This window comes from Mobula birostris, chromosome 32 (assembly GCF_030028105.1).
Source record: "Mobula birostris isolate sMobBir1 chromosome 32, sMobBir1.hap1, whole genome shotgun sequence".
NCBI classification, from domain to species: Eukaryota; Metazoa; Chordata; class Chondrichthyes; order Myliobatiformes; family Myliobatidae; genus Mobula; species Mobula birostris.
This window is the reverse complement of record NC_092401.1, coordinates 27,016,296-27,025,095: the sequence shown is the minus strand read 5'-3', so window position 1 is coordinate 27,025,095 and position 8,800 is coordinate 27,016,296. Positions and strand designations below refer to the sequence as shown.

Here is an 8,800-nt window from a genome sequence, read left to right as displayed (position 1 = left end):
TCCCAAAAGCCGCCTTCTTAAAAATGCTAGGGGGATGTTAAAACAAAAACTTCACGCCATCTGAAAAGTTTCTTCCCCCAGGATCAGAGTTAGCCCCTGAACCACACTATTTATTATCCTCCCCCCCCCCCCCCAGAGACTGCACTGTGCTGTAACCATTTTAAACCACTTTTTATAATGCTGCTGACATTGCAAATACATGCTGGTATTTATGCACCTTTTATTCAATTTCCATACTTTAACCTCTAACTTTATTTTTATATAATTCTTTACTCTTTATAATAGTTGAAATGTTGTTTTAGTTGCATGTCGCTCCCTGACCAACGTACCACAATAAATCCCCAATACATGAAAATGTATAAGGCAAATAAAGTCCGTCCTTAATAATTGAAAGAATATCGAGTGAGGAATGATCTGCCACCATTTAATGAGACTATGGCAGGAAGGCTGCCCACTAAAGCAAGCTACAGTATTTGTCCCAATGGTTTAGCTTTACCCCTAGCCTCAGTTCTGCAGTCCCCTACTATGAGACACTGCATTGAACAAACACTCACTTCATTCATAGCTTTATGGATGAGGAAAATAAAATTCACCTTGCATCATTTCCTGATGCTGAAGTTAGATGAAAAGTGTTGCCAAATGTTCTCTCCCCTTTGATTGGAATTGCCCCAGGCTTGTTTGCACCTTATCTCCTAGCATCTGAATAAGTTTTCCAAGGCTATCTTAATGCCTTGAGTTTATCTATGGCATTATTTTATTTTAAAAAACTAATTCATAGCTTGCTCTTAACCATTGCTTTAAAGATGTACCTTGAGGGGAAAACATTTGAAGTTTATGTTCTAGGATGAATAATCATTAGATTCCATCCACTCTTGCTCCTAATCAGAGTACTGGTAGTTGTACAAAAACTCTGTACACTTTCACAAATGCAGATGAAATATGAAATTAGTATAGACGCATAATAAATTTACTTTCGACTTTTGACTCCCATGCTCATGAGGGGATAGATGTCAGGAATCGGGACTGTTGTCCTGCAGGATAGTTCCAGTGAGATAGCCGAAGTCAAAATAATTTTATTATCAAAGTACAACTATGTCACCATATACTAGCTTGAGATTTATTTTCTTGCAGACAAATAAGGTAATACAATATAATTTATGAAAAGCTAGACATAAACAAGGACTAACAAAACCAATGTACAAAAGAAGACAAATTCTGCAAATAAAGATACAGTATGAATAATATAGAAAATATGAATGGTAAAGAATCCTTGAAAATAAGTAAGTAAGTGAAAATGGAGACACCCCTTTCTCCTTATTAGGGAGAGAGAGCCTGTGGTATGTCGAATACTGGGTGAACAATGTAGTCTTTGGGTTACTGCACATCTGTGTCTTCGCTGTTGCTTTGCTCACGCTTGAGTGCTCGGTGGCAGATGCTTTTTTTTGCCGGTGGGGGGAGACAGGATTGCTGCTTGCTGCCACTTGCACATGGAGGGGGGAGCTGGGGGGGGTGTACTTTGGGGTTCTAACATTTGACTGTTGTTCATTCTTTGGGGCACTCCTCTGTTTTCATGGATGGTTGCGAAGAAAAAGGATGTACGAGGGGTGATTGATAAGTTCATGGCCTAAGGTAGAAGGAGTCAATTTTAGAAAACCTGGCACATTTATTTTTCAACATAGTCCACTCCTACATTTACACACTTAGCCCAGCGGCCGTGAAGCATACGGATCTTGGACCTCCAGAAAGTGCCCACAGCAGGGGTGATTGATAAGCTCATGGCCTAAGGAAAAGGAGATGAGCTATACAGCTCTCGTTTCATGCACATGCAGTTCAACTCTTTGAGTGATTATGCAGAAAGTTTGAAGTTAATAACTCATCTCAGGTATTACCTTAGGCTACGAACTTATCAATCACCCCTGATGAGTTATTAACTGTAAATGTAGGAGGGGACTATGTTGAAAAATAAATGTGCTAGGTTTTCTAAAATTGACTCCTTCTACCTTAGGCCATGAACTTATCAATCACCCCTCATATATTGTATATATTTCTCTGACATTAAATTCTACCTTTGAACTTTTGAACCTGAACTGTAGGATCAGTTCAGAATTGCGACGAGTAGAGTTACCCACAATGGTTCAGGAGCCTGATGGTTGAAGGGTAATAACTGCTCCTGAACCTCATGGTATTGGAACCAAGACTCCAACCTGATGGTAGTAGCTAGAAGAGAGCATGGCAAAGTGAGGAATTATTTCTACGGCTCGAGAGACCTGATTAAGGGGTGGGTTGGAACTACGGATGAGGAGGCAGCAGGAACAGGATAGGCCAAGTCACCACCCATTGTAAAGTAACCACTCTATAAGACTGCATACATTTCCGACTTGGACAAACATGGTGTATCAGAGAAAAGACTTCCTTCCACCTGCCTCAGGTGGCTGTGACTGAGCTCTCTCTCTGTTCCCTCGGGAACAACTTATCACAAGGTGCTAAAAAAAGCACGCCAATGCCTTTGCAGGGCCTCACTGACACAATAATAAACAATTTATATTTTTATTTCACAAAGTCACATGCTGTGGCTGCACTTGGATGGTGGCTTTCACAGCCTCTTGAAGTGCTTCACAGTTTCTGAGGAGTATGCACTGTAGCAGCTGAATTTGCACACAGCAAGATCCCACAAATAGCTGTGCAATGTTGACCACACCGCCCACCTGGTTGGTGCAGATTGAGGGTAAATAATGGCCAGGGTACTGGGAAGAAATTCCCAGCTCTTCCAAAATTAAAAGCACAACAGGAACTGTTCGCACAGCTTGACATCTCACCAGAAGAGCAGCGTGCACGGTGAGGAAGAATTTGCGAGAGTATTAGGAATTTACACAGAGAGTGGCGGGTGTTGGAACACGCCGCCAGAGGGTGGTGGTGGAGGCAGATACATTAGGGATGTTTAAGAGACTCTTATGTAAGCACACGAACGATGGAGAAATGAAGGTGGGAAGAGTTAAATTGATTTAGAGTAGATTTAAAAGTCAGCTGAACATTGTGAGCTGAAGACCCTGTGCTGTGCTATACTGTTCCATGTTCTTAAATGCCATCTCCACATTAAGGTAAATCTGTGCTGTACTGTTCTACGCTCTGTGGTACAGAAAATTGGTTGTGAGATTTGCGTGGAGAGAAACAGCATAGATATAAAGGACCAAATTACGTCCTTCGGTGCTATAACTGTTTTATGAAATTAAATTACAATTCTGACTTAGATTTAGGTCACACACACACACACAAAACATGCTGGAGGAACTCAGTAAATCAGGCAGCATCTATGTAGAGGAATAGACAGGCTGAGACCTTTCATCAGATCCTGAAGAAGGGTCTCGGTCAAAAATAATGACTGTTTGTTGCCCTCCGTAGATGTTGCTTGACCGCTGAGTTCCTCCAGTGTTTTGTGTGTGTTGCTCTGGATTTCCAGCATTTGCAGAATCTTGAGTTGACAGTAGATTTAGATGAACACCACCCTGGATCAAAATGCTCCTCACCCAAGGTAGAGATGTCCCAATTTAGCCACCCCGCTTTTCAAACCCATAAGATCCTCACTCGGAATCACTGAGTTGCGACTGACATCTGAACACTGCATTGCCATGACGGGCAAGGCTCCTGGGTATCCCAGATGTATAACCCTCACTGATAAACAAGCTGGCTTCTTAAGAAACATGGAAAGTAAAGGATATTTGTTGGCAAAGCTGAAACTCTTCATAACGATCAACTGAACCCTATGATTCAACTAGTGCTTTGAAAACACTCTCCTGTATTCTACCTTCTCTTTACTATTCTAATGTGTGGGAGTGTAATTCAGATTTACATCTTTACCTTAAGTCTCCCTCAGCAATCCTTTCTAGCCAAAAGGCAAATAATTTGCCACTGATATATCAAGAAATAATTTCCAACTGAAACTCTGGGGAATCGGGTTCTCAAAACTGAGCTTCTCTTTGTTTTTAATGACTGTTTGCTCAAGGCCTCTGATTGGACAAGTCAGGGCTTGTCTTACTCTGCTCCAGATTGGCCCAGTGTTGCTATTGTTGGCAACTGGTTCTCCCATTGTCGTTTTCCAACATTCCTGATCCAAATGGACATGGTCCAAAATATATTGCTCTTCGTTTATATATCTTATAACATTATAACATAGTGAAATTGGTTTATTATTCTCACATGTACCAACATGCAGTGAAAAGCTAGCCTTGCATACTGATCATACAGATCAAATCATTACACCGTGCTTTGAGGTAGGACAATAAAACAGTAACAATACAGAATAAAATGCAACAGCTACAGAGAAAGTGCAGTTAATAACAACGTAGATTGTGAGGTCAGGAGTCTATCTTATCATTCAAGAGTCTGTTAGCAGTGTGATCCTTGAGCCTAGTCATACATGCTTTCAGGCCTTTGTATCTGGCCCGATAGGACAGGGGAGAAGAGAGGGTGCCTGGGGTGGCTGACTGCTTTACTAAAGCAGTGAGAAGCATAGACAGACTCCATTAAGGGCAGGCTGGTTTCAGTGACGTACAGAGCTGTGTCCACACTCTCTGCGGCTTCTCACAGTCACTGGCAGAACAGTTGCCATGCCAGGCTACCGTGCATCCACACAGAATGCTTTCCTTTGTCTATTGATAAAATCAGCAACAGGCCATTCAGCCACAAATGCCGGTGTTGAACACAATGTTAAATTACATTAAATCTCTTCTGCCTGTACATGATCTCTATCCTCCACTCCAGTACGTTCATGTGTCTATTTAAAAGTTTTTTAAACACCGCTGTCATCTCTGCTTTCACCACCACCACAGCACATTCAGGCACCCACCATTCTGTGTAAAAAAAACCTTGCCCTGAACATCTCCTCTGAATCTTTCCCTCTCCCACCTTAAAGCTAGCCCCAGTAGTGTTCTAATATTTTCCTTAAAAGTCTCCCCAATTCAGCTCTGCACTTGGGCAAGGTGAACAATGGCCTGGCCACCTAGACTTCTCCTACAAGGCAGTTCCCTCATGTGGAGAGCAAACGAACATCTGTTTGATAGAGGGAACCCTTCCATTAGACACACAGGCAGGCCTAAATCTTCTCGACTCTAATGCACATAAAGTACCACAGCATGAAATCAGGCCCTTGGTCCGTCATGCTCTTCCCAGCCATTACCATTTATATTGCCCTCCTTTATTCCCCAGCCCCTCTCAACAATTCCACCACTCAGCAGCACACCAGGTGCAATTAACCCGCCAGCATACATATCGCTGCGATTTGGGAGGAAACCACAATACTTGCGGGAAAACACGGGGAACATGCAAGCTCCACACAGTCAGTACCAGAGATGAGGATTGAACCTAGGTCACTGGAACCGAGATGCAGCAGATCAATTGGCTGTGCTGCAGTGCTTCTTTTGTAGCAAAGTCACCCGGCAGGAACAGCAGCCGAAACCCTGGCTGATTTCCCCCTCTTTATTCCAGGGGCATTGGAGCAATTGCCCCTCCCTTCTCCCCTCAGCTTGGCTGAGATAAAGTTAAAAACCAGGAATGGAACCTGTATCTTTCCCAGTATGTGTGGTTCAGCTACTCATTTCATGAACTCTGAGTCCATCAGATTTGATGACAATTCTATGAAAGACAAGCTAAGTACTTTAGACAGCTGGAAGCCAACCTCAGGTCAATGTCATTCCCCTTACAAGTGGAATAATCAGACCCAGGCAACTTTAATGTAACCATTCAATCTTACAGCAAAGAGAGAGGCCATTTGGCCCTGTGCTCCTGTGCTAGCTGTTTCACCAAAGTAATACTGCATGTCATATCACAGTTATATTCCTCTCCCAGTCCTACCTTCATCAAGCGAGTTATCTCTCAAACACACATGGCCTCTGAGTCTTCCCATGTGAAATGGCAGCTCTCGTGCTGGGCGCAGGTATTGATGGCATTTGATGTTAAACACTGCTTTATTTTGCACTGAGGTACTAAGGCACTGAAGTCAGCACAGCCAAAAATCCTGGATTACTGAAGTGTTACTGGAAATTTGTAAATTAGTGTCACATACCGAAATACAGTGAAAAGCTTTTGTTTCAAAGTTCAAAGTAAACTTATTATCAAAGTACATGTTTGTCACCACATACAACCCTGGGATTCATTTTCTTGCAGGCATACTCAATAAATCCATAATACAATAATAACCCTAAGAGTATCAATAAAAGATCACACAAAATGGGCATTCAGCCAACGTGCAGAAGATAACAAACTGTGCAAATACAAAAAAGGAAGAAAAAATAATAATAATAATAAATAAAAAAGCAATAAATATTGAGATCATGAAATGAAGAGTCCTTGAAAACGAGTCTATAGGTTGTGGGAACATCTCAGTGATGAAGCAAGTGAAGTTGAGTGAAATTATCCGCTTTGGTTCAAAAGCCTGCCATCCAAACAGATCATACCGTACGTTTGTACATTGAGATAGTAGAGTGCGCAATATAGTGTTACAATTTACTGAAGAAGTGCATTGCAGGTAGACAAAGTACAAGGCTTGTGACAAGGTAGATTGGGAGATCAGTGCTCGTCTTTACTTAACAAGAGATCCAATCAATAGTTTTTTTTTAATAGGAGCCGTGCTTAAGCCTGGTAGTATATGTTGTCAAGCTTTGGTGTTTTCTGCCTGATGGGAGGGGGAGAAGGAAGAATGATCAGGGTGGGAGGGGTCCTTGATCATTTTGGCTACTACCCCAAGGCAGTGGAAGTGTAGACCAAGCTGATAGACTAAGCTACGTCCACAGCTCCTGCAGCTTCTCAGAGCAGGTGCCACACTAAACTGTGATGCATCCAGATAAGATTCTCTCTATGGTCCATCTATAAAAATAGGCGAGGATCAACAGGCACTACAAATATCTAGAAGGCCAAGAACAGTCCTGTGTGTAGTCTTGCTCTCTCTACCACAATAAAGAGCATACTTGTTTTGTAACATAGCTTTGCCAGGACCGGCTCCAGTTGAAAAGTCAGAGCAGATTCCATGGCCTAATTTTGTCCCTGTCTTATTGATCGTATTTATTTATTTAGAAGAACAAGTCTTTCTGGTCCTTCAAGCCAAGCTGCTCAGCAACCCCCACCAACTTTCGATTTGAACTTCACCTAATCATGGGACAATTTATAATGATCAATTAACCTTAACTGACCGGTACATCTTTGGACAGTGGTAGGAAACAGGAGCACCTGGAGAAAACACACACATTCCATAGGGAAAGTGTCCAAGCTCCGAATAGAGTTCAGCAAAATTGAACTCCAAACTCTAACACCCCAAGCTGTAATAACATCACGCTAAGTGATGTACTGCATATGGCCTTGTGTGCACTCCTGATTTTGGCCACTAATTTGTTCCATTCTCATTACCACAAGAAGCACCCCAATCACTTTTAAAAGATACTGTCTTTTAATTAGCTTGTACATGGCTTTTGCCTCAACTCATGGCCTTTGTCTTTCTACTTTAGCAGATACTCAGCACCATGGAAACTCAGGTGGCAAATGGTCCTACAAGCAACAACACATCCAATGGCCCTTCCCTGAACAGCACAAATTGCTCCATACCAATGATGGCTGGGCCTTCCGATGACAGCAAGACTAACCTCATCGTCAACTATCTACCACAGAACATGACACAGGAAGAATTCAAGAGCCTGTTTGGCAGCATTGGGGAGATTGAATCCTGCAAACTCGTTCGTGACAAGATCACAGGTAGGTCACTGATGTCTATATGTCACTGACACGTGAGGCAGCTACTCTACCAGCTACACCACTGAGCCACTCTGACGCGTTTAGTATTTTAAAACCACCTGAAGGAGCAAACACAAACACTAGAGTTATTAAAGCATCCAAGGTGAACCGTGACCTTCAGACTCAGAGGCAAGACTGAGCTATAGTTCACACGACTAAATCATAAGGCTTCCATCAACAGTCCCAGGACTTGTATGTTTATCAAGCTCATCAAAATTCTACTACTTGCTCAGAAGAACAATCTTACATTCTTTCAGGGTTAAACCACAGCATCTGTATTCTAAATGCAACCCAAGCCAAATTAAGGTCATTTGCAACATTAACAACAGAAATGAAACACTGTTATTTTACTTCAATTGCAAATAAACTGGGTGACTTTCTGAAAGAAGCATAAATCTTTGAAATCAGTTCCATAACCATATACCCGCCAAGTGATGGCAGGAAGCCATTTTCTGCCAACTACCAAACCTACATCATTTCCTGCGGTAAACAGGAAGTTCTATCACATTGACTTTTACAGCAGACAGGAAATTATGTTATATTTTTTTCATTAAAAAAATCACAAAATAAAATCTTATTCTATATTTTGTGAATAACAGACAATTCAAAAAAGAAGTTTGTAGTAAAAATTTGTATATTAAATTGACATTGTGATAACAAAATGTGGACAAATGCCATTTTAAAAAAGTTCTTACATGTGAAAAAAGGCCAAGTGAATGGTTTGAAACTACATTGTTACATACCAAGTACTGGTAAAGGAAGGGCTGTCTGCTTATCTGACAAACTCCTTGCTTTCCTCTTTGGTCCAAATCTCTTTCAATGTGGCCCAGGATATTCAATACCATATAAAAAGAGGTTATCAATGCTCACAAAGCCCCAAAAGTCAGGCAAAAATGTGTTACATACTCATGGACGTCTCATTGTTGCTGGTGATACATCAGCAAACACTAGACCTCTTGAAAGCTTGTACAACCAGCCACAAGGACAGCTGTTATAAGACTATTGAACAGACCTCTTCTATGTT

The 8,800-nt window shown here is 41.6% G+C and overlaps 1 protein-coding gene across 8 annotated transcripts in view; it reads left to right on the top strand.

The window, feature by feature from the left end:
• The first annotated feature begins 926 nt into the window (after window positions 1-926).
• Window positions 927-8,800, top strand: part of elavl3 (ELAV like neuron-specific RNA binding protein 3) — a 64,100-nt gene continuing 56,226 nt past the window's right edge. For 3 of the 8 annotated variants that reach the window (XM_072248541.1, XM_072248539.1, XM_072248540.1), the window contains exons 1-2: window positions 927-956; window positions 7,497-7,737. In XM_072248541.1, coding sequence (XP_072104642.1) covers window positions 927-956; window positions 7,497-7,737 — 271 coding nt within the window. Of the gene's footprint in view, window positions 957-7,484; window positions 7,742-8,800 lie in introns of those variants that run through there. The other 5 variants (XM_072248547.1, XM_072248545.1, XM_072248544.1 and 2 more) reach the window with 2 other exon arrangements.